The sequence below is a fragment of the Diabrotica virgifera genome, chromosome 1 (genome assembly GCF_917563875.1).
Source record: "Diabrotica virgifera virgifera chromosome 1, PGI_DIABVI_V3a".
NCBI lineage: Eukaryota > Metazoa > Arthropoda > Insecta > Coleoptera > Chrysomelidae > Diabrotica > Diabrotica virgifera.
Genome location: NC_065443.1, coordinates 38,787,772 through 38,813,410, shown reverse-complemented (window position 1 = coordinate 38,813,410; position 25,639 = coordinate 38,787,772). Strand labels below are relative to the sequence as shown.

Below are 25,639 nucleotides of genomic sequence, written 5' to 3'. Positions count from 1 at the left end.
ATCTTTTTAAAATCCTCAGTCGCAAAAAGAGGTAATTTTGAAAAGGTTGGCAAATGTGGTTTTTGCATGTTATTACAAGTTTTAATTGTCAATAGCTCGTCCAATTTTTGCCGTAGAAAAAATTTTTGCAAACCAGGTTTTTCGGAATTAAAGAGGCTACAATTTCATATTTAAACATTTTTTCGTATCTCTGATGCTAATCTTTCTGTTCTGAAGAAAGGCCATTTTTTCCAAACTACAAACATTCGTTATTCGCATTTAACTCCTTTTTTTAAACTAATCATTCTAAGCCGGTCAAACTTCTAGAACCTATTAATCATACATAAATAAAGAAGACCAAATAATGTCAATCACCAAATTTAAATTAGGGTGGTGATTAGACAAGAATCTACAGGTCGAGCAAGTCTTGTAAATTTCACGATTGCGAGCCACGTTTCACGCAACCGTGTTTGCATACTTGTGTTTCGAGTTGCGTGGTCGTGCGGAGTTATATTTACCAATTCGCGCAATCGTACTTGAGACGCTGTGTCAGGTGAGGTGTTTGAAAATTTGTGTAACTTGATTGCTTGATTCTGTGGTTTGAAGGTGGTTAAACTTTTGTTTTATTTTTTTTGTTTTGTTTGTTTTTGTTGTTGCGAATATATCGCAGAAAGTTTTTAGATGAAGTAATTGTATGATGAAGATAACACAGAAAATACAAGAGGGCAGCATACTTTGCAAAACAATTGTTACAATTTGAAATCAACAATTTGTTAAGTTGTTGTCTTGCAGGTAAAAAAAGTGACTTTTTAAAAAAATTATATCTTGGAAACTAAAAATTATTTTTATTTATAATTGAAACATGTAAAAGTATAGTACTCTCAAAAAAATTTCAGCCAAAAATATTCATTTTTGTAGAGTTGACTGCAATTTTTCGACAACAGCCCTTTTTTGCAGTGAGCAGCATAACAAGTCCAGTCTCATCTGAAATCAAAGTTTCTTGTAGTTTATACCTCTGGCTAGTGAATGAACAAAGGATTTTTTATTAGATGAGGTCATTTTTGTTTTATAAAAAAAACTACTTTAAAAATGAGAAAAATTGGGGTCAAAAATGTGTTTAAACTTATGTAAAATCTTCAAATTTCATTTTTTTAATTCCTTCGTTCATATTCTAGCCAGAGGTATAAACTACAAGAAACTTTTTGATTTCAGATGAGACTAGTTATGCTGCCAACGCAAAAAACTTAAACTCTACAAAAATGAGTATTTTTGGCTGAAACTTTTTTTGAGACTACCTTAAGTACTATACTTTTACATGTTCCAATTATAAATAAAAATAAATTTTAGTTTTCGAGATATAATTTTTTTAAAAAGTCACTTTTTTACCCACAAGACCTATGTAACCCCTTAAAAAAATGTTTGGAAGAATATGTTTGATGGCCAAGATGCATACATATATTTAGAAGGAAAGTTCCTGATTTCTGTAGTATAATACATAATACCGAAGAGGAAGTAGCCCTAAGCGCCAGACTCCACTTGCGATTTGTAGTTGTGAAGATTGAACACATTCTTTCAAATAGAAGTCAATCCATGATTATTTAGTCACAAATGGATTGACTTGTATTTGAAACAATGTGTTCAATCTTCCTGATTACAAATCGCAAGTGGAGTGCGGCGGTAATAACACCAAAATATTCCATATAGGTCCATAGAAGGTACACAGACATTGAAAAATTCCTGGAATATCCCCCAAAACATGTTCCCTGAACATCCCAGGAAAATCCTGTGTCAGCATTTTAAACATTACCTGAATGTCTTATTGGAACATTCCATGAATGTCCACGAATGTTCTCTGGACATTCAAAATATATTTTGTAGACATTCCCTGGATATACCAGAAATACAGTGATGAGCGCTCTAATAACCGGCAAAATAGCACAAAAGATGTATTAAGTAGTGAGATAAAAAGACATGAAACTAGTTGAGCTGGGAAATTTAGCGATATTAACTTATACATTTAGATTGTGTACCACCTTCAGACGTATCAGACGAGTTTGGAAACTACCACTGTCACAGTGACAGTTTTAGTTGACATACTCCTCCGATATGTGTAAAGGTGGGATCAATATAACGTAAATTTAAAGGTTAATTTCGCTAAATTTCCCAGCTCGACTAGTTTCATTTCTTTTTATCTCACAACTAAATATGTTGCCCATATTTTGCCGGTTATTAGGGCACTTATCACTGTACATCCTTGCTGATGTGACAATACCTCCTATCTGTTTTTTCATGAGTTTTGTATGAGAGATGGAAAAACATGTTTTAAGGTCACCTCCTGTGTTCATATGTAAGTTTTGACTTGTTTTGTAGTTCATAGATAGTTTAATTTACTACAAAACAAGTCAAAAAATATCATATGAAAACAGGAGGTGACCCTAAGACAAGTTTTTAGTCTCTCTTACAAAACTCATGAAAAAACAGATAGGATGTATTATTACATCACTGAGGATATGTGGCCATACCAAATAATACATCCTTGATAAATATAAACATTTTTATTGAACAAAATCTTTTCATACATTTTTTTAATGCAATTTACTGATATTCCTAAATATTTCAAAAAAATGTGTCACATTTGCTTTGTAAACCTTTCTTTTGCCTTTCGTAGCCACATATTCCGTTTCCTTCCTGGTTTTTTGTAGACCACTTCTCTTAGCTGATTCTAAAAAAAATGAAATAAATGGTAATTTTTCTATCCTTTACAATTAACAATCAGAAGAAATATTATTTACAGATAATGATATGCATAATAATAATAGGTTTGTTCTAGCATCAGTTTGAAACCATCAGCGAATAGTGGACCAGCGCGAGTAGAGGGGATCGCACTGGTGACTGTATTATGTTCTTTTACTGACCAACTGTTTGCTGATGGTTTTTGACTAGTTTGACTGTTTGCTAGAACAAACCTAATAATAATAAATATTTTGTATTTTGACAATGACATCTGATGTGGAAGTCAAAACATTAATAAAATTATTTTTTCAAGTTAACTTTCACATGCGCGTCTTAAAATTGTACTTTTAATACTTATATCATAAATAACTATTAAAACTATCTTAAGAGGAAACAGTATCGATCAACAGGTAGCGAAAATGTGTTCCAAGATTGCGGCTGTAATTTTGAATATTTTTCAAGATATTTGGCACACATATTCGTAATATAATAAAGAATGGCGGTACAGAGCCCAATTTGAAAAATATATTATTATGTGGAAATTACTCTGTAATTAAATACAATATAAAAAAAACGAGCTTGTACCGCCATTAAGAAGAACAAAAAAATACACTTTCTTCAAATACAACTTTTTTATCCGATTTTGTGTTATTTTGGAACTACAGTGGAACCTCGATAACTCGGATTAATCGGGACCGCGACCGATCCGGGTTATCGAAAATCCGAGATAGCCGGAGAATATGGTAAAAATTAATAAAATACTGTATACTTACAGATAAACTCCGTTAGAATTGAAATAACATGAAATATATTTATAAATATGCACAGTACCTACTCATTAAAATTACTAAAAAAACACCAAACCCAAACGTAAGCAAATGGAAGCGAACAATACAAGACACACAATACTAAAGACCATTGTTTATAAAAGAATTTTTTAAATAGTCTTTCCTAAACAATGCTGACAGTTTGAAATAAAAAGGAATAGATACTACAGACAGGTGGCTGTTGTCTCTGTGGCGTGTGCTATGAGTCATTTTTAATATCGTACAGTTCAAATTACACACATACACATTATCTCTCAAATATTATATTATGTACATACATTTTTATTCTTGAAAGGTTTGTCTGATAATTAACTATTTTGATTGGAAATAAGCCACAATTAAATTGAAAAATACAAAATATTGAAAATCAAAATGTTTATCTGATGAAAATCGGTCCGGGTTATCGGGGGCCGACTTATCGGGGTTCCACTGTACTAAAATTTTTTATTTCATTAGTAGTTCCAAAATTACACAAAATCTAGGCATCGGATAAAAAAGTTTATTTGAAGAAAGTGTATTTTTTTGTTCTTCTTAATGGCGGTACAGGCTCGTTTTTTAAATATTGTATAATTACAGAGTAATTTCCACATATTAATATATTTTTCAAATTGGGCTCTGTACCGCCATTCTTTATTATTTTACGAATACGTGTGCCAAATGCCTCGAAAAAATATTCAAAATTACAGTGACAATCTTGGAACACGTTTTGGCTACCTGTTTATCGCTACTGTATTACCTTAAAACATTGTAATTTGCTAAACCAGTATATTTTACTCTACTACTACTCTACTAGCTACCTCATTTTCCACTGTTTCTAAAGACTTGTTTACATGGGTAGAGTTTTGAGGAGAGTAGAGTAGCGGTAGTACTCTACCAAAAATGGCTTGATACCATTCACATGAGGAGAGTACAAGTATAGTACTGATGCTAGTATAGTGAAACCGATTTTTATATTTTTAAACACTCTTGATTATAAGTGCACCTTAAATTCTTAATTTTTTGCTTAAGCTCGTTTACTCCAAAGCCCCCTTTGCCATTCTTTCGACGATTTCATCCTCCGCAGCTTGCTGCAAACTTTTATTTCTGTAGTATACACTACCTAAATTCCATAAACACTGGTATTCGCCGTATTATAGCTCTACAAGTTTTAAAGTTTCATCTTCGGTGAACTTCATTTTCACTATTTACACAAAACACAATTCCAGCCAGAATGACAGCGCCCCCATGTACTCTCCTACCTACTCTATTCTGCCATAATTGAGCGTGTTCCATGGGTAGAGTGTGCAGCCGAGTAGACATTTTGGCAGTAGTGGTGGTCATAGAGTAGTTACTTTGCCATAGGTTGCTAGTCACTCTACTTTAACTCCAACTATACACTCTACCAGCTATTCTACTGTGCTGAGCATTTTTACAGGTAGAGTTACTCTACTCTATAAAGTACTTGCATCATTACTCTACCTGTGTAAACAAGTCTTAAATCTACTGAATGAAAATCTACTTAATCTTAATCTACTCTTAATGAAAAATGTCTAAAATCATTTACCCACCTTGTATTATTGTAGAATTTAAGACAGTCCAGTGCCTTATAAATAATTTCAATATGAATATGTTTTTCTTTAATTCTCCTTTGATACCACTCCATTTTAGATTTTGGGGAACTTATTTCATTGTGTTTATAGCCCATATTTATTGAAGGAACCCAATCTGGAGATTGTTATTATCGATTAAGTCGGCTGGTTTTCCTATAAGATTAAAATGTTAACATCTTCAAAAATCCTTACTGTTGTAATTGTAACTTACCAGATATAAAATGATTACAGCAGACAGGACAGTAAAATTTTCATTTCGCTAGTAAAACCTGTACATTGTATTGCATTTAACCATTGTTGTCTCTCAGATACCTTATTTAGTTCAGTTTAAAAGTGAACTTTATCTTGACTTTATCACAATTACTTTGCATTTCACACTTCAAAACACAACACCAATGAAGCATATTATCTTTCTAAATTAATACTTCCAGAGAAAATGTTAAATTAATCTTTGTACAACACAAAATTACAAAGAAATACAACTAAAATTATCTAAAACTCATTAAGAACAGATAGAATAAGATTTATCTTTTACACCCAGTAGCCATATCAAGCCATATTGACATATTGATTTAATTTTGACAGCATGTTGGAACGGATTTAAATTTGTAACCCCGCACGACCACGCAACTCGAAACACAAGTACGCAAACACGGTTGCGTGAAGCGTGGCTCGCAATCGTGAAATTTACGAGACTTGCTCGACCGGTAGATTCTTGTGGTGATTAGGAGGTTACTTTCGATCACTTTTTTGCTGAAAAAAATAGGGACTGACGTTCTTTTCATTATGTCACTTAATTTTTGATCTAGAGACTTTTTTTATTTCTAGAGATTGAAATTTTTAAAAACTTTAAATTAGTTTGAACAAGTTATCCTCGAAAAATGCATAGTTTTCCCGTCTTTTGACTTTGAAACTACAATATTTAGCATTTGACGAAGAAGAACTAACACATAATAAAGTGTAAATCGATTTTCAGCTTGCTATTAATCAACTTTTTTTTCATACGCGGGATCCAGACCTATAATAAAGTGTAGGTCGATTATTATTGGTCTTAAAGAAAATTAAAAAAAAAAACCGTTTTGTTTATTTTTTTAAAAGGTACATTTTTGTTAAGTAAAGTTGTTTTAATAAAACGAAAACTTTTGGAGTTATTAGCAGAAAACCTATTAAAAACATTGATTTTTTTCGAAATAAAACTAACACTTTCGATAGCGAATAAATCGAAAACTATTAATTTTATCAAAAAATGTATAGAACGTTTTTTGCTTAGAATGAATGTTTTTACCAACTTTTGCGGTCAAAATATAATAAAAAATATCCACCCCCGAGATGGGGTGGCAACCACCCCCATGGTAAAAGCGCCTTTCGGCATCATATAGCTTTTGATCCTTGGATTATCCACTAATTATTCTCAAATTTTCAAGCAAATCGATCCAATCTGTAAAAATTGCGAGGTTTTGTCCTATTTTAAGCTTCATTACTTGGACTATTAAAAATCTCTAGGTGTTGTATTTAAAAATCGAATTATTCGGGTGTTTTTAGTGCTAAATGACCCGGTCTTTATTACTATACAGACAAGCGGTTTCTTTGAAAAATATGGACTAAAAATGAATATAAAAAGACTAAATGACAATAAAAAAGAAAACAATTAAACAAACATACATTTGGGAGATGTACCGATAGAAAGGTTTGATAAATACAAATATTTGGCAACCAGGATTTAGAAATATAATGATCAAACAATATTAATAAGGGCCAGGATATAAATTATTTAAAGGCCGGAGTAGCTCAGGCGGTAGAATGTCTGACTTCCATGCAGGTAGGCCGGGGTTCGAATCCCAGCACCGGCGAGAACAACCAGACATTTTAAAATGTCATTAGCCTGAATAAAAATGCGTACCTTGGAATAATAGGCGGTTGAAGCGTAGCACTGGCTTTGTTACTTTCCTTGTATACCGTAGGCCCTAGATATAGCAGACTACCCTGCTATAATCCCAAAGCCGCGTCAGCGGTAATAAACGGGAGACAGACTATTATTATTGTATAAATTATTTGCAATAAAGATCTTAGATTAGAACTGAGAGTAGGAGCTCTGAAGGCAGATATGGGCACAGAAGAAAACGAACACGAAAGTACAGCGAGCAATGGGCAAAGAATACGAAATAGCAAACAATAAAAATAAGAAATTTACAATATCTGGGACACATAATGAGGGATCACATAATCTGGCAGGATCGCCATGAGCTGCTAACACGTCTGGTGGCTGAGCTATAGCGCCCTTAGTCCAGGATTAATTGGATGTATAATAAAATATCATTCTCACTATAATTATATTTGAACTTCAACAGTTCGATTTAAACATAACAACGGTCTATGTGTAAACAATAACAATGTCACTACTAGCGTATTATTACTTCATCGCGTGACTAATCGATTGATCTGAATGAGTCGTCGCTTCTTCTTGTTGGTTTATATATACAATACTAAATCACAACATACATAGTTCACTAGCGGTCAATGCCGATCATGTGTATTCTAATATAAACTATGTTATATTTTATTTTCTATGGAACTCTAAGGACCTCATTGCCTTCTTTATGTATGAACAGAAAACAAAAAAGTTGTGACTGGCTAACTGACACCCAAGTCTATGCCATAAAAAAAATATATTTTATTTTGTAGAAGTTCTGTTCAATGCTAAGGGTTAACGTACCACGTTACACAGCGATATGAGATGCTAAGATTGATAATACAGGGAAAGATAAGAGGAGGAAGGATTATATAAAGAAGGAGATGTGTCACGGTTGAAAAATTTGAGGGACTGGATGCAATTCAATCGAACTCTTCAGAGCTACGGTAGATAGAGTAAAGATAGTGATGATGATATCCAACCTCCGATTGGGAAACGGCACATATAGAAGAAGAAGAAGGGTACATTTATTTACGACATCTAATACAGCATTTTCATTGTATTCAATGTTTATTCATATATTCCAGTGATAATAATACTACTTTGAGCTTTATTTTTATGAGGTGTTCTAAATTGTAAATGTATTGCATTGTATAAAACAATACAATATTGTCGGCATATGATGCTAATCTTCCATTGATCTAAAAGCAATATTTCTACATAATATATCTTTTTCCTTCTGAGACATTTAAATCTCTATTGCCTTGTGAACTTTGAATAAAATATTTGTAAAATTTGTTATAGTCATTCTCAATTGGAATGGGCGACAGTCCGGATCTCAGAGCCGCCCGCGTTGTTGCTAAACACGTCGGCACAGATCACCATGAAGTATCCTTTACAGAAGAGGATGTAGCCAAGGTCTTAGATGACGTCATATACACATTAGAAACACCAGACATTACCACAATTCGAGCGTCCATTCCAATGTATCTGATCTCAAAGTATATCCAAGAAAACACAGAAACGACCGTTTTGTTGAGCGGAGAAGGAGCGGATGAGATCGCACAAGGGTATATTTATTTCAGAGATGCTCCTTCACCGCAAGCAGCGCACGAAGACAGTTTACGGCTATTAAGAGAAATTTATTTGTTTGATGGCTTGAGAGCTGACAGGACAACAGCTTCGCAAAGGTAACTAGAAATCTTGAGTATTGCCATTAATTAATAACTACATAGATACCTCACCTTTAGGTAAAACCGAATTCAGTGTTAAACTCCGCCCACTTACACCTCTTTGCCCCTCAAGTCTAAGTACTAACTGGCTGGACGGTGGCGACATTTATTGAAATTTTTGCCAAGATTGAAAAATAAATTTGAGTTGCTTGGCTGGCGTAATAGACAACGATATAAGGGTAGTATTCAGCATTTTAACAAATAATTTTAACGCGATTGTAATCTCTATTTTGGAATTTTGATTTTACTTCAGATAAAACGCTAAAAATTCATTAATAAAAATAGCGAAGAGGTTTCTTAAAAATTATGTAATTATTAATACACTACAAAAAAAAAAACAACAAAATAGAAAATACATAATAAAATTAGCAGTGATAATTCACATGTAAATTATTTTTTGCAATTTGTAAAAGAATGATATTTTCAGAGCTAATGCGAAATAAACAGAAAATATACAGAATTTCTTTCCAGATCTAACCCATGCACCCCAGGTAAAATATTGCAAAACCTCCGAATTTTAAAGAATCCATTGGATTGGCATGGAATTTGGTATACATATATCTTGATAAAATGACAGGGAATTTCCAACATATAAATAGTTGAGGGCCATCTGCCTAGGAACAATAGGTAAAAGCTGATAAACGGACAGGATTAGAAAGTTTAAAACATCACTAATAGATCATATTTCAAAACAAAGTAAATAAGTATATTTGAATGTTAATTCTTTTCAAACTAAGATAGTAAAATTAAAATTTTAGGAAAAAAAGATATTTATTATTTCTTGTTCTCAAGAAGTACTTTCATTATTGACAATATCGAAACATTTTATTATTAAAAGTCCAGAACAATTAAAAGCCACGTTCATATTTATATGAAAGTGCTTTAAAAATGAAGGTATATTACTCTTGAGAAGAATTAATATTTTTTAACAAACTTGGTATACGACTCATAATATTTGACATCTGATTCTTTCATTTTGAGTTTTAGGACATGCAAGTTTTTATCAATAATACATTTTTCCCTAAACTGAATAAAAAAGTTTCCATATGATTCCAAGGTTTTAAGACATACTGCTATTGTTTTCCTGATATTATAAAATACTTACTTCTTAATATCTACTGTATACAGGGTGTCCCGGAAAATAGTGCGTTCCTTTAAGGTATGGAGAGAATACACAATTTGGAACAAAAAAGTCCTATACCATTTTTTTCTAAAATTAACCGTTTCCAAAAAAAAGTTAACATTGTTTTCCATATACCTGTATTTTAATGTTTGGAAATTTTAATAAACTGGCAACATCGTACGCACTACGGAATAATAACAGATAATAAAAACTCGTTTGTGATTGTGATTAACAGTATTTAAAATAATCCAACCTAATAGTAGGTAATACTTATGTATTTACGATTTGTTTACTAAAATTATTTTCTTTTGAAATGTATTGAGATACCTATTGCATAATTTTAAACGAATTACCACATCTTTTAACATAAAAACACATATTTTAACTGAACTAGTATTATGTATTTAGTAAGGTTTAAATGGGTTGAATGCTGAGTATTGCTGAGGGCTTTAACTGAATTACATAGTTTTAATAGTTTACAGTGGAACTTAAATACGCCAGATAATGTCTCAGTAATTTGTTTACTTGTGAACTGAAATAACTAAGTTGTACTTACTTGAAAATAATTATTATACCGAATAGATGTTTCAAGTAACCTTTCACAAACACCATTCATAGGTAATAACATAATAGGTAATACACTCACTATTCGAAAACATTTTCGGCATTGACACTAAACAGGATTCTCTAAAACTATCTGTTTACATGGAACTGTCTATGCTTAAATTTGCGTACCGCACATAGTTGTCAGATTTAAATTTACATACCAGAATACATTTTAATTTTTTGGTCAAACGGTTGCATTTAGAAAAAAATGTTATAAGAGTTTTTTGTTCTACATGGTGCCTTCTACTTATACCTTTAAGGAACGCACTATTTTCCGGGACACCCTGTATATAAACTAAAGCTGATAGTGTAGTTTAACATTCAGTTGAGTCCACGATTATTTACCCGTGCGTCATTAATACATGACGAGATAAAACACATACTTTTGATCTAGCATCATTCTCTTCCACGCATGAAACTAAAGACAAACCAGCTACCCCCTGTTATTAAGTAAAAACACATGTTTTTTTATGAACGCACTAGACTAACTCTATTGCGCACAATAGAGAAAAAATTTTCTAGAGGATTTTGGTTCAGAAAAGATGTTAAAAGATATGACACATTATATTATTTTTGAAGTTCCTCCCACAAACATAAAACTGACAAAATGGTCCACTGAAAGCCGTGTAGATAGTGGATATTATTTCTCTCTTTCTGATTTTCAAAAACTTTAATTTTTTTCAAATATTCTAAACCTGCTTTTAAGTTTTCAGTTGACTTGCTTAAAGTTGACATTGGCTTTCTGTTTGGATTACTATCACTACAATATTTGCTGTTAAGACCATCAAAAATATTATTTATAATTTTCAAAAACTCGGCAGTAAGAGAAGCCGTTTTGGTGTGTAACTGCCCTACAGATATTGCTGTTGATATTGCTGAGGCAGTTGAGTTGGAAAAAATTTGTGTTGCTAATTTTACACGCATTTTTTGAAAATTATTAGGGTTTATATGAACGTTTGTTATTTTCACCATGCATCGTGCTCTCACACTGGTTCTATCGATGTTGTATGTGTATTCAATATCTTGCCACGATATTTGTTTAGAATCGGCAAAAAACGTCAACTTTTTGTTAAGAAAATTATTTCTTAGACTTTTTAATCGAATAGTGGGGTGTATCGAACGTAGTGAAAATCCTCTGATTTCCTATTTCTATTGCAGGCTGATCCTTATATGCGCCTAACAGCTTAAATAAAGCTCTATTATTAGATGCTTGATCACACAACACTTTTGGTATATACCCAATATTTTGTAATTTTGAAACAACTTCAACTACAATGTTTTTTAAGTTGTCGCTATGTATTGGACCACCTGTAGCAAGCCGCGTAGCCTTATGTAGCAAGCCGCGCATCATGAAAACCAGACCTGTGTTGGCAAGTTTGTTTGTTCTTCCTAAAGCACCTAAATCTTGAAACCCTTCTATAATGTCATCTAATTTATTGTACGCCAATTGTTTTTTCAAAGAAATTTCATCAAACATTAACACACAAAATTTTTCCCACTCATCCATTGTCTGCTTTTTTCTTCAACTTGTCAATTAAGGAAATGTTTAAACCAGTTCTTAATTTTATGACACGCAACCAAGTTTGAATTGTTTTTACTGAAGGTAATATAAAGTTAAGAGATCTAATTAAAAAATTTTAACAACTAGGAGACTTATAATAAATGGCCAGAGCTAAATCCTTTTCATTGTGACTCCATTGTGAACGAGTTTTGTGTGAAAACTGCATATTAACAAAAGTGTGCACGTATATGCTTTTATTTTCTAACAGTACCTGTATCATGAATTTGGTTGCCGATTTTCTATTTTTTGTTGTTCTTCTACAATGCTGACTGTTCTTCTGACGGCACTTCTTTTTTAAAGCATTTACTTGATACTCCAATTTTTTTACCTTCTCCGTCAATTCAGTTTCAAGTTTTGTGGGCAAATTAATATCAAAACTGGAAATATCACTGAGACTACTACTTGATCTCTTAGGCGATGGAGTTGACCTAACCATACAATCGCCACTTGTAGATCTTTTACGTTTCGTACCACAATAAACGTATGTAGAGCATAATACTGGTGGGGTATCACCTAAAATAGGTAATCATTGAAATGTATGTGTAATTTTAATTAAAGCAAAACAAGCATCTCCGTTATTTCTGGAGTGATACTAACAACGCATTCATATTTAAAAAAAATCTCTTTTGATTTAATTGTATAAAAAATATATAAATCACTCAATATCAACTGATTTTATATAAAATATATTTTAATAGTATTATTCTCATTGACAAAAATGACAAAGCGCATTAGACAAACATACAAATATTTCCAAAGTTGAGTACTCACCTAAATCAGTTGCTAACTGTGCAAATTTTAGAGGAACAGCATTTTTCCTTAATAACTTTCTTTGGCCACTTTGGTAAATATGTTCCACTGCATAATGATGCTGGCAAATTACCCTCTGTTTCAGGTCACTGATATCCATCAATATAATATCAATATTTCCGCAGTTTTTTTGCCAAATTTTTGTGCGCTCTATGTCTTTCAGGGAAAATGTAAAGAAAGATATATTATTATTTGTTCCATCGTTTCTTTCAAAACATCCCGCGTAAACACACTTATGCGTTACAGAGGCCATTTTATCTAAAATGTGAGTCCTTTTTTTTTAAATTTTGCTATAACTTGTCACAACACTTGTCACAGTTAATAAACCTATAGGGTAAGTTCGGCCCTGACACTACTCCTACCTCCTCGCAAGTCAGAGAGAGAATGAGAAATCTCGATACGGTTTTCGAGTAGCGCCATCTAGTTGTTGATACGTCTTTCGGTTACCAAGAGGTGAGCTATCTAGTGGAATATTTATAATCAATGGTATTGCAATAATTATGCTAATCATCTGACGTCATAGGGCCTTCCAAGACTTTGACGTGTATGAAAACGCTGGGAGGCAAACCGTCAAATATTGTGCTTGTTTATATTATTTGTACCGCATGTTTCTTAAGTTTTTTACCGTTAACAGTTTTTAGTTGTATTTTACAAACATTTTGTTGTAGATTTTGTGTAGTTTTTAGTTGTAGAAGTACTTGAACAACTTTATTTATTTTTAAGCAGTGAATAAATAAATATGAGTGCATATAAAGTTGTTGGTAGACATTGTTATTGTTGAAAGGGGGAAGCACCATTTTCAACTTTTCGATTTATCGTAAAAACCCTTCTTTCTTTTTATAAGCACGTCATGCAGTTTCGCAGTATAAAGTATATCCATGCAGTGCATATGTGTGTAAAGAATTTATGTTAGCATTCAAAAAATAAGAGTAATCCATATCGATTTAATTCTTAAAAGTCTCAAACAAATATTATTTACATGCATTGTTTTGATTTCGTAAAGTAGGTGACATTGCTTCGGCAATGTAGATCACTCGTTTTGAAAAACAACGGAGTCAGCAATTTTGTACTATTAGTATTTCATGGTCACATGCAGGTATGAAATCATAATAAAACAATTACGATTTATTTATAGGTACGGAGAAAGTAAAGCAGAGATCATTCATTATTCATCATTCATTATTTAGACGTCAATGTAGTTAGAATATAGACTTTGTCCACCAACTCGTTACTGGCATATCTAGTGTTGGCAAATAAATATATGTCTGGTAAAGAGTGTTCAACTTAATCAACCCCATCATCGAGGGTAACTACCCCAACCACCATAAGTGCTTGCTTCCTTTCAACACCAAATTACGCGGGTAAACAAAGAGAGAAGGGTTTTTTACTGTAACTCCAAAAAGTAGAAAATGGGGCTTACCCCCTTTCAACAATAATCGATTCAAATGTTGGTAGAAGGTACAAGCAAAAGATTGACAAAATACATAATATAGGTCCACTTTCCCTCAAGGGGTCTGAGTTAACCTACGGTTTAGACAGTTTTCCAAGCGTAAGTAACATGGACATAGTTAGTTATTTAGCATTTTTATATGGCGTTTTATAGCATTTAACTATTGTTTTTGTCTCTCAGATAATAACTTATTTAGTTGTTTTATGTTTTTGTCTCTCAGATGATAACTTATTTAGTTATTTTATGCTTAAAATGTAGCACTGATGGTAACCGATAAAACTAAACTTTATCATGAATACCTCGTATTCCACTTCAAAACACAACAGACATGAGGCATATTATGTTTTTAAATTAATTCTTCTAGTGAAAATGTTAAATTAATCGTTGTACAAAACAAAATTATAAATAAACGCAACTAAAATGATCTAAAACGCATAAGAACTGATAGAATAACATCTATGTTTATCTCCCGGCTGCCATATTGATTTAATTTTGATAGCATGTTGGAATGCCCTATATCTTTTTGAAATTAGCGCCAATTATTCTGATTTTGTCGATATACATTTTTTGTTATTTATTTCAGTTTGGAACTAAGAGTACCATTTTTGGACCTGCAGTTCACTGACTATTACCTGAACTTGGAAAAAACACTTAAACAACCCAAAAATAATGTAGAAAAGTATTTATTACGATCTGCTTTTGATGGTACCGATCTCTTGCCACATGAAATTCTCTGGAGGCACAAAGAAGCTTTCAGGTAAGCATTAAAGTACTTTGGTCTTAATTTTAATACGCATCTTCAATTTAAATAGTTACCTCTTTAAGTGCGATCTCCGCGGCTGAGGTCGGCAATCATCATAGCTATTTGGAATTTAGATCCGTACCATTCTCTCAGGTTGCGCAGCCATGATATTCTGCGTCTCCCTATGCTTCTTTTTACTCGAATTTTTCCCTGCATAATGAATTGGAGCTGTAGTTGTATCTCTCTCCACGTATAATATGTCCAAGATATTCTAATTTTCTTGTTTTGATGGGATTTAAGATTTCCATTTCTTTATTCTTCTTTCTCAGAACCTCTTTGTTGAAGTTATACTTCTTTACGATTAAAAGTGAAATTTTATAATTATGGGCGCATGCGCACACAGACAGTATGTAGTTCGTTGCTAATCTTTCAAGATATGTATGTATCAGCGCTGTCAGCGCAAATAAGTCATTAAAAGAATATATTAGTGTTTTTAGTAAATGTATTATTTATTATAATTTTTGTGTCTGGATTTGTCTTCCTCGGGAGTAAGATAATAAAATTTCTATTACCTATAACATTTTTATACTTCACTTGATCTATTTGTCACCGTGATGTGTAATTATATCCGAGACGTCACGTAGACGGGGCTTGATAGCTTGGTTGGTAGAGCATTGGACCAGACATCGAGAGGTCTCGGGTTCAAATCCCGGACGATTCATATTTTTTTTTTGGTATTGTTTTAATAAAAAAAATTTAAAAGTGGTAGATAAGAAAGTTAGTTTAATATTTAAATAAAATACAAATAAACTGTTAAGTATATTTATTTCGTTGAAATTATATAATAGAAGTATAACTTCCTACGTGCGTACAAAGTACACACACACATTCTTTTTTTCTGATGTGTTCTGTCCACGATATTCTCAGAATTCTTCTGAACACCCATCTTACGCACCGACCTTTCCGCAAATAATTGATGTCGCATTCAAGGTTCAAGCTTCCATTCCATAAAACAAAGTAGAGAAAACGTAGCACCTAGCCAATCTAACTCTTAACTCCAACTTCAAATCTCTTATGCAGATTACTTTCTCAATTTGTTAAAATTTGCTCTAGCCTTTTCTATTCTGATTTTGATTTCCTGAAAGTAATCACCTATGGAGTTGATCATTGTTCCAAGATATGCATATTGGTCGGCTCGTTGGACATTGGATCCGTTTATGAAGAAAAAAATACTGGATCCTTTGTAAAAGGTATATTTAAAAGACCCCAATAAGATCCATAAGGAAAACATTTCCTGTAGCTGGCTGTATACAATTAATTACAAAAATTGAAGAAAAAAATCTTCTGTGTAATAGGTATATTTATTTTAAAACCCCAGTAAAGGGCTACATTAAAAAACAACGTTTTCGCTCTAAAGAGAGCATCATCAGTGTTCTTTGCATGCTCTACATGCTAAGCCACCAAAAATACATGGGTTAAAACCCTTAAAATGTCGACTAAAAGTCTTACATTGACATGTTAGTATACTAAATCCTGGCGATATGTGAAATTTATAGATACCTAAGGCATTATATGACTATTCCACGAAGCATGTGGGTGATTGAGTCGATTTCTATGTCTTCACAAAGAGAAAGGTGAAAGCCAATAAGGGTTACATCACATTAACAAAACGTTTTCGAATTAACAAATAATTAATCATCAGTGTTAAAAGCCAATAGCATGCATACGTCAGCCACCAAAAAGTTTTGGGTAAAAACCCTTTAAATGTTGACATTCAACTCTCAATATGTTAGGTTCATTCCTTTCACATTACATCCGCGTGGGTTAGAGTCCTGTGTTGCCCTGGGTAATATCCAGGAATATTTGCAACATTCATTATTACTATTAACAATATGTAGTACCATTTAAGACCTTGTAACATTTAAAGGGTTTTTACCCATAACTTTTTCGTGACTCACGCATGCATGCTATTGGCTTTTAACACTGATGATGGATTATTTGTTAATCCGAAAAGGTTTTGTTAATGTGATGTAACCCTCATTGGGGTCTTTTAAATATATTGGAAATAAATCCTTTGTAAAAGGTATAAAATTTTTTATTAAAAATCCCTTAAAAGGGCTACATCACAACAAAACGTTTTCGATTTTTATAAAAAATCATCATCAGTGTTCGATAAACTGGATGCTAGCTGAGCCACAAAAGAAAAATATCTGGGTAAAAACCCTTTACATAAAATATAGATGCCTTAAAAGTGTATACTTCAAGAAAAAGGCCTGTGATGGTCACATGGCAAACAGGATAATGCCCTAAGGTAAGGTATACAGGTTTCCCAACACGTGGGATCCAAATTGAGTTGATCACATTTCAATGACTTAATGGCAACTCAATTTGGATCCCACGTGTTGGGAAACCTGTATACCTTACCTTAGGGCATTATCCTGTTTGCCATGTGACCGTCACAGGCCTTTTTCTTGAAGTATGCACTTTTAAGGCATCTATATTTTATGTAAAGGGTTTTTACCCAGATATTTTTCTTTTGTGGCTCAGCTAGCATCCAGTTTATCGAACACTGATGATGATTTTTTATAAAAATCGAAAACGTTTTGTTGTGATGTAGCCCTTTTAAGGGATTTTTAATAAAAAATTTTATACCTTTTACAAAGGATTTCTTTCCAATTTTGTGATTGATGGTATACAGCCAACTACAGGAAAACTTTTTCTTTTCCTTGTGGATTTTTTAAATATATCTTTTACAAAGGATCCAGTATTTTTGTGATTTATGGTATACAGCCAGCTACAGGAATTTTATTTTCCTCGTAGATTTTTCGTTTATGAAGAGATTCTCGTTATTTTTTTTTGATTTTTCGATGTTCCCATAAACAGGGTTGGTAAAAACCAAGGTTTTTTCAAAAACCAAAAAAACCAGGTGTTTTGGTTTAAACCAGGTTTATTTGATACAAAGTATAATAAGTCTAAATACTTTAAAAATGAATAAAATATTTTATAAAATAATAGTAATAAACAATGAAAAAAAGATTAAGATAACTTTATTTTTATTTACAAAAACAAAAAATTAATATAACAAAAAAAACATACTTTAACCAGAGTATTATGCAGCTGCTGCATTTTCGTTTTGCAAAGAAATTGAGAATGTTTATACATTTTTAATTCATTTACTCTTTTGAGTATTAAGGAATCTTTCTTGTTGGAGCTTTACCATGCTGAGTAGATGAGTTGTGAATTATTTAAAATTCTCTCATCTTAATTTTCTCGGCACCTGTATGACTTATAAATTGTAAAAGTCTCAGGAGGTGTAACCAAAGAAAGTATTCCACCTGTTGTCAATCTGGTGGTACGGAGGCGATATTTATTGTCGTTTTCTGCGCTGCTTCGATTGATAACTTAGTTTGTTTTCCGGTAGATGGCCCTAGTTCATCCGTGACATTTCTTTCTTTGCAATTCGGGAAGGCCCTAAGCTATGGTAAATGGTTAAAGCGGAGAGAAGAGGATATGGGTTTACTGATGAGGGGAAAAAGATCTCCGAAACCGGTATGGACTCTTCCTGCACTCTCCGCTTTAACCAGAGTGTTATGCAGTTGCTGCATTTTCGTTTTGCAAAGAAATTGAGAATGTTTATACATTTAAAAAAAAACATCTTCAAACGTAATAATATTCAAAATAACTAAGTTCAAAAGTAAACAAATAAAATTTATTTATCTTAATTTTCTTCGTTTGCGGCAGCTGTATTAAAAACAAAAAAAAAACACCAGTTAGGAGGCGCAATAAAAAAAACCTGTTTTTTTTTTCTTAAAAAACCAGTTGGTTTAACCTGCCAACCCTGCTCATAAACTTTGTCTTCTTGACATTCATTGTTAGATCGTAGTCTTGTCCAAACTCCGCTATTCTCGTCACCGGCCTAAGATGACAGGGTCACCCGCATATCTAATGTTTTTAATTGGAACTCCATTTACCTTTATTCCAGCTGTTTCACTCTCAAGAGCTTTTTAAAGATCTCTTCCGAGTAGGCATTAAAAAGGATTGGCGACAACATGCATCCCTGTCTCACCCCACGTCTGATTAAATTAACTTCAATTCACTTTCACGACATCTTTTTGCCATCCAGGCCTCTTTTGCTCGCTTAACTTTGCTTAATTTTTGCTCGTATCTTACATGTCTATTGAGTCATGTATCTCACGTATCTTACGTATATTGAGTCTTTTCTTATTTTCCCAATTGCTTCTTTGTTGAATAAGAGTTAGTCTTAGTAATAAATATTTTTGAAAACAATCATTTTGAGACATGGAAATAAAGGGCTTAGTCGGGTAAGATGATGAAAACTGCCCCCAACTCGATTCGAATTCCATATAGGTCATCGTTTAGCATATACATATAGTGAAACTCACTTTCTCAAATTTTTAGCCCTCTAGGTGGTCATGTGACCCACCTAGAGCCTAATTAGGGTTTTTATGTTTTTATTTTTATCTCAGCCGCATCGAGAACTAGCGAAAAACTTTAAATGAAAAAGTTGTAAGCTTTAAAAAGTTCTATCCGAATTTTTTTTTATTTTTGGCGGGAAATTTAAATTTTAGAATATTTTAAATTTTTAAATTAGTATAAAAAAATAAATAAGACAGAAAAATATATAACGTGTATTTTTGCATAATGTTTCACACTGAATTTTTTCAAATTTTTAAAATTGGTGAAACGCACCTTTAAAAATAAAAATCCGCATTTTTTCGTTTTTTTTTTTCGTTTTTTGATACAATTGTATACATGTTTTTCAAAAAAGGTAACACCGTCACTAGAATAGGTAAAAAACTGAAAAATAATTGGGGTTTGCTTAATAAAAATTTTTTGTAATGCCATCCATTTTCAAGGGCGTTGAAGAAGACAAAATTTTACACATTTTTTACGATTTTGCCGAAACTACTGGCAACATTGTAATACAATTTGGCGACTTTTAAGAGGTAGTTGTTGTGCATTTTTTGACATACAATTAAGAATTTTATATTTATCATTGGCGCGCATAGGGGTAATGGTCTGAACTTTTTAAAGAACAAAGATAGTACGCCACTGACATATTTCAAATTAACAATCGTTTTTGAATTCCTCGTTAAATTTGTGACAAAAAATCTATCTTACTATTTTTTCATAGGACGCGCCATTTTTATTCAAAAAATAAAACATCTTAACCTTTACAAAGTATTCGAACTTCTAGTAGCTTCTACATCTACATAAACTCGTACATCCATTATAAAAACTAATTCGAATACTTTGGAAGCGTTAAGATATTTTATTTTTTGCAGCAAAATGGCGCGTCGTATGAAAAAATGAGAATATAGTTTTTTTTATCGCAAATTGAACGAGGAATTCAAAAATTATTGTTAATTTGAAATATGTCAGTGGCGCACTATCTTTTTTTCTTTGAAAAGTTCAGACCATTACCCATATGCGCGCCAATGATGAATATCAAATCCTTAATTCTATGTCAAAAAATGCACAACAACTACCTCTTAAAACTCGCCAAATTTTATTACAATGTTGCCAGTAGTTTCGGCAAAATGGTAAAAAATGTGTAAAATTTTGTTTTCTTCAACGCCCTGTATCTTGAAAATGAATGGCATTACAAAAAATTTTTATTAAGCAAACCCCAATTATTTTTCAGTTTTTTACCTATTCTAGTGACGGTGTTAACTTTTTTGAAAAACATGTATAAAATTGTATAAAAAACGAAAAATAAAAGCGAAAAAATGCGGTTTTTTATTTTTAAAGGTGCGTTTCACCAATTTTAAAAATTTGAAAAAATTCAGGGAAACATTAAAATTAAAATTTAAATTTCCCGTCAAAAATTTAAAAAAAAATTTCGGACAGAACTTTTTAAAGCTTACAACTTTTTTATTTAAAGTTTTTCGCTAGTTCTCCATGCGGCTGAGATAAAAAATAAAAACATAAAAACCCTAATTAGGCTCTAGGTGGGTCACATGACCACCTAGGGGGCTAAAAATTTGAGAAAGTGAGTTTCACTATATGTATATGCTAAACGATGACCTATATGGAATTCGAATCGAGTTGGGGGCAGTTTTCATCATCTTACCCAGCTAGACCCTTTAACATAGTTAGCGAAAATTAATTGTAAAGAAAAAAGTTTTCACATGAATCTGTTAATGTTCCTTCGTTTGCTTTCTTTGTATTACGTAGTCTATTGTATAGGGATACTGTACTTAATTTTGTGGCTTCATGTTCTGTTATAGGAAAGAGATCTAATCTTAAAAATAATTTAATTTGTGAATATCATCATACACATGCAAAGAACCAACGCATAGGCTTAATTTAATATTATTATAAAATATGTTCTAGTTTTAATTTTAAAATTTCTTTCAGTGATGGAGTAGCCTCAAACACAAAATCCTTGTTCGTGATAATTCAAGAAATAATCGACAAAAGAATGCCAGAGCCGTTTGATTTAGAAAAAGCCAAACATAAGTACCCACACTGCACCCCGACTACAAAAGAGGCGTACTATTATAGGGAAGTCTTCGAAAAGAGCTACCCCAAACTAGCCCAAAACTTTTTGCCTTACTATTGGATGCCGAGATGGTGCGAGGGAGTCACAGATCCTTCAGCTAGGTTTATTAAACATTACGCGGCCGACGAAAAACCAGAAATCAACGGTCACTAATATCTAGGTGTACTTAAATAACAGGACAATGCAAAAATATGCATTTTTTAATTAATTTATTAAACAAAATGATCTGAAAAATCAAATTTTTAAAATCTGTATTTTTAAAAACAGATTAAAAACAATAACTTTCAATATAATTGAAAGCTAAAAATGTAACAAAATAAACGATCTCTTCATTGTTGACTTTATACTTGCTATTTATAGTTCCTTTATTTCCTGACCTTACATTGACAAATTTTTAGTTCCCCTACTAACTACAGCTCACTCCAGCTTTGCGGGGGAATTCATGGGTCTAAGATTTAGGAATTGAGAGGAAACAGTAGCGATCAACAGGTAGCAAAAACGCGTTCCAAGATTGCGGCTGTAATTTTGAATATTTTTTCGAGATACTTGGCACACGTATTCGTAATAGAATAAAGAACGGCGATACAGAGCAAAATTTGAAAAATATATTAATATGTGAAAATTACTCTGTAATTCAATACAATATTAAAAAAACGAGCCTGTACCACCATTAAGAAGAACAAAAAAATACACTTTCTTCAAATAAACTTTTTTTATCCGATGCATGCCTAGATTTTGTGTCATTTTGGAACTACTAAAATTTTTTATTTCATTAGTAGTTCCAAAATGACACAAAATCTAGGCATTGGATAAAAAAGTTTATTTGAAGAGAGTGTATTTTTTTGTTCTTCTTAATGGCGGTACAGGCTCGTTTTTTAATATTTTATTTAGTTACAGAGTAATTTCCACATATTAATATATTTTTCAAATTGGGCTCTGTACCGCCATTCTTTATTGAAGTTATACTTCTTTACGCACGATATGAGGGTGAATTTTTATATGTTAAAACGTACGATCCGGGCGCATGCGCATTATAACTTTGTTCTGATTGGCTGTTCAAATGACATGTCAAAAATTATCCAATATCGCAGCTGTAGCGCAGCTGTGGTTTGGACGGTTGACGGTTTGGTTATGTATGGTTGTTGCGTTTTAAAATTTGTGGAAAGAGAAACAACAAACAAAGGTTAGTTAATAGTTATACTGCCTTTTTAAACAGTTTTCATATTATATTTTTGAAGTTATACTTCAAAATGTTTTAATTTATGTATGTATCAGTCCAAGAAAGGTGTGGAAAGAATGTGTTTTTAAATATATTTTTCTACAAACGTGTTAAAAAATGCAATTTTTAGGACTCCATAGGAGCTTTAAAAATGCTACTTTAAGGCACTAGTGCTTTAAAAATTTTAAGGCACTGCCGTTAAAAAGTGAATTGTCAAATTGTGAAACGTCAAAATATTTATATTTCGTTTATTAACATTAATATTAATAATACAACTTGCGCAATTTGAAAAAGGTGGTTTAAAAGGTTTTTTATTATAATTTTTTGTCTTTGGATTTGTCTTCCTTGGGCGTAAAATAATAAAACATCTATTTATACTGACGTTTATAATGTCTAATTTTAAATTCTGTTTACTTTTTTGGAAGAATGTAAACATAATTTAAACGAATGACGTCATGACGCGTTTTGGACCATCTGTTTTAATTTGAATTTTTAATCATCTTTAGGGGCCAAACGAAAGCCAAACAAAACTTTTTAATCTTTGATACATGTTTTAAATTATGTTCTGTTGTGATTTATAACATTTTTTTTAATTTAAAATTTTATGCAAGTTCCCTATTGTGTATATCTGAAAGGTAAGTAGCATGCGGCTTGATGGCCTTGTTGGTAGAGCATTGGACCAGAGATCAAAAAATCGCGAGATTGCGGGTTCAAATCCCGGACGATTCATACTTTTTTCTTTTTTTTTTAATATTTGGCATTGTTAAGTTTTGGTTCATTTTTGGTAATTATTGTTAATTTTTTGTATTGTAACTGTTAAGTAGGTATATTTATCTCGTTGAAATTATATTATAATAGAAGTATAACTTCTTACGTGCGTACAAAGTACACACACATTGTTTTTATATTACGAATACGTGTGCCAAATATCTCGAAAAAATATTCAAAATTACAGCCGCAATCTTGGAACGCGTTTTCGCTACCTGTTGATCGCTACTGTTTCCTCTTAATATAAAATACAAAAAGTAATGTCGATAAATATAAAAAGTGGCAAGAAACCAGATCGGAAATAGATCTTCAAAACTATATGGTCGCGAAAAAGGAAGCGAGAGTAGCAGTAGCAAAAGCTAAAGAAGAAGCGTATTCAAACCTATACGATCAACTTGATACCAGGGAAGGCGAAGCAAAGATATATAAAATAGCCAAACAGAGAGCAAAGAAAGCAAGAGATTTTAATCAGATTAGATGTATCCGAGATGAAAATAATAAAATACTAATTCACGAAAAGGATGTCAGAAAGAGATGGAGAAAGTATTTTGACAGTTTATTAAATGAAGAATTTGACAGACAGCCTGTGGAGTTAACGGAGACAGTAACAGCAATGGTTACCAGAATAATAAACGAGGAAGTGGCTTAGGCGCTTCAAAAAATAAAGAAAGGAAAAGCAGTCTGGCCAGATGACATTCCTGAGGAAGTATGGAGAGCATTGGGAGAGACAAGAATAAGTTGGCTAGCAAGTCTATTTAAGAGGATCGGTACGTATTTTCGGCTGCAATGCTATTTAAATGGGGATTCATTTTTTTCGAATCCTGAGAAAACTAATAAGTATTTTTGAAAAATTTAAACGCAGAATGAAAGATCACGTTATTAGCAAGGGCCGAAAGTCCCTGAGAACTTCTATAATGTTTATTTTAATAAGTTACAGGGGTGAAAAACTAAGAGAAAATTTAGTGTGATTTTTAATTTCAAATATATCATTCAAAATAAACTTTTTATTTATTCTAAGGGACTTTCGGCCCTCGGTAACAATTTAGTCTTTCATTCTGCGTTTAAATTTTTCAAAAATATTTATTGGTTTTTTCAGGATTCGAAAAAAATAAACACAATGCCGTGGTAATATTTTCCAAATCTATCTTTGTCTTACAATGCACTCAGCCGAATATAATATTGTCAGCATATATTGTCAGTCAGACACTGACAATCAGTGACAATTTTAAATATTTGACATTGCATCGGGAATATGCTGAGTTAATGGGTGCGTTCGGACGACCATAGCGGCTGGCTGGCAGCAGAAATCGGCTGAGTGGTTGCATCCAGCCGTGATAGGGAAAGCTTAGTAAATCTCTCAGCGGCTGGCTTCCAGCGGTGACGTCTGACAGCTACTGCTGGCTCAGCTATCCAGCCGCTGTGGTCGTCCGAACGCACCCATTGATTAAATATTATTGAAATATAGTGTATTTGATAAATAATTGATTTAAGATGTGAACTTAATAAAAAGTTATTTATTGTGTATTATTTGTGGAAGATCCAAGCAGAGAATACATCAGGATAATATATTCTGTGATCCAAGTATTTTGTTGTTAAAGATGTTCAAAATTGTAAGCGTTCCATAACAATATATTATTAAAAAATCACTTTAACACTTTCTCCTTTTCTCGATTGAGTATTAGTCTTTGTTGTACAAATAAATTATTACAATCACTGAATACGTAGTTAGTGAAAAAATTATCACATTTATTAACTGAATTAATAATTTACAATTATAAAAATAACAGTTATCCAAGAACATTCAAAACCCACCTCTTTAAATTAATGATGACATTTTCAAGTAGAATGACATTCTAGTAATGTTTACATATCCATACCAGTGTGAATTTTACTACACGTAATTTGCCGTGTAAAGACAGAAAAAGTAGGAATACACGTAAAATATTTGCGAATTATGTACCCATAGCCTTAATAGAATTATGGAAGTTGGACAAATGACAGACGAATGGAGAAGCAGTATATTAGTACTTGTCTACACAAACAAGGGATACATACAACAATGTA

General features: G+C 32.3%; 1 protein-coding gene and 1 long non-coding RNA gene across 2 annotated transcripts in view; one reads left to right on the top strand and one right to left on the bottom strand.

Annotated features, from left to right (window-relative positions):
• Positions 1-21,932, top strand: part of LOC114335939 (asparagine synthetase [glutamine-hydrolyzing]) — an 80,057-nt gene extending 58,125 nt beyond the window's left edge. Inside the window, exons 7-9 of the mRNA XM_028286233.2 lie at positions 8,343-8,728; positions 14,904-15,077; positions 21,444-21,932. Coding sequence (XP_028142034.2) covers positions 8,343-8,728; positions 14,904-15,077; positions 21,444-21,741 — 858 coding nt within the window. The 3' untranslated portion in view covers positions 21,742-21,932. The remainder of the gene's footprint in view (positions 1-8,342; positions 8,729-14,903; positions 15,078-21,443) is intronic.
• LOC126884922 (uncharacterized) lies at positions 2,520-5,841 on the bottom strand. The gene is made up of 3 exons (XR_007698197.1): positions 5,340-5,841; positions 5,087-5,281; positions 2,520-2,701 (listed from the first exon to the last, which is right to left on the bottom strand). It is a non-coding gene; the product is annotated as an uncharacterized LOC126884922 (long non-coding RNA).
• Positions 21,933-25,639: the final 3,707 nt, after the last annotated feature.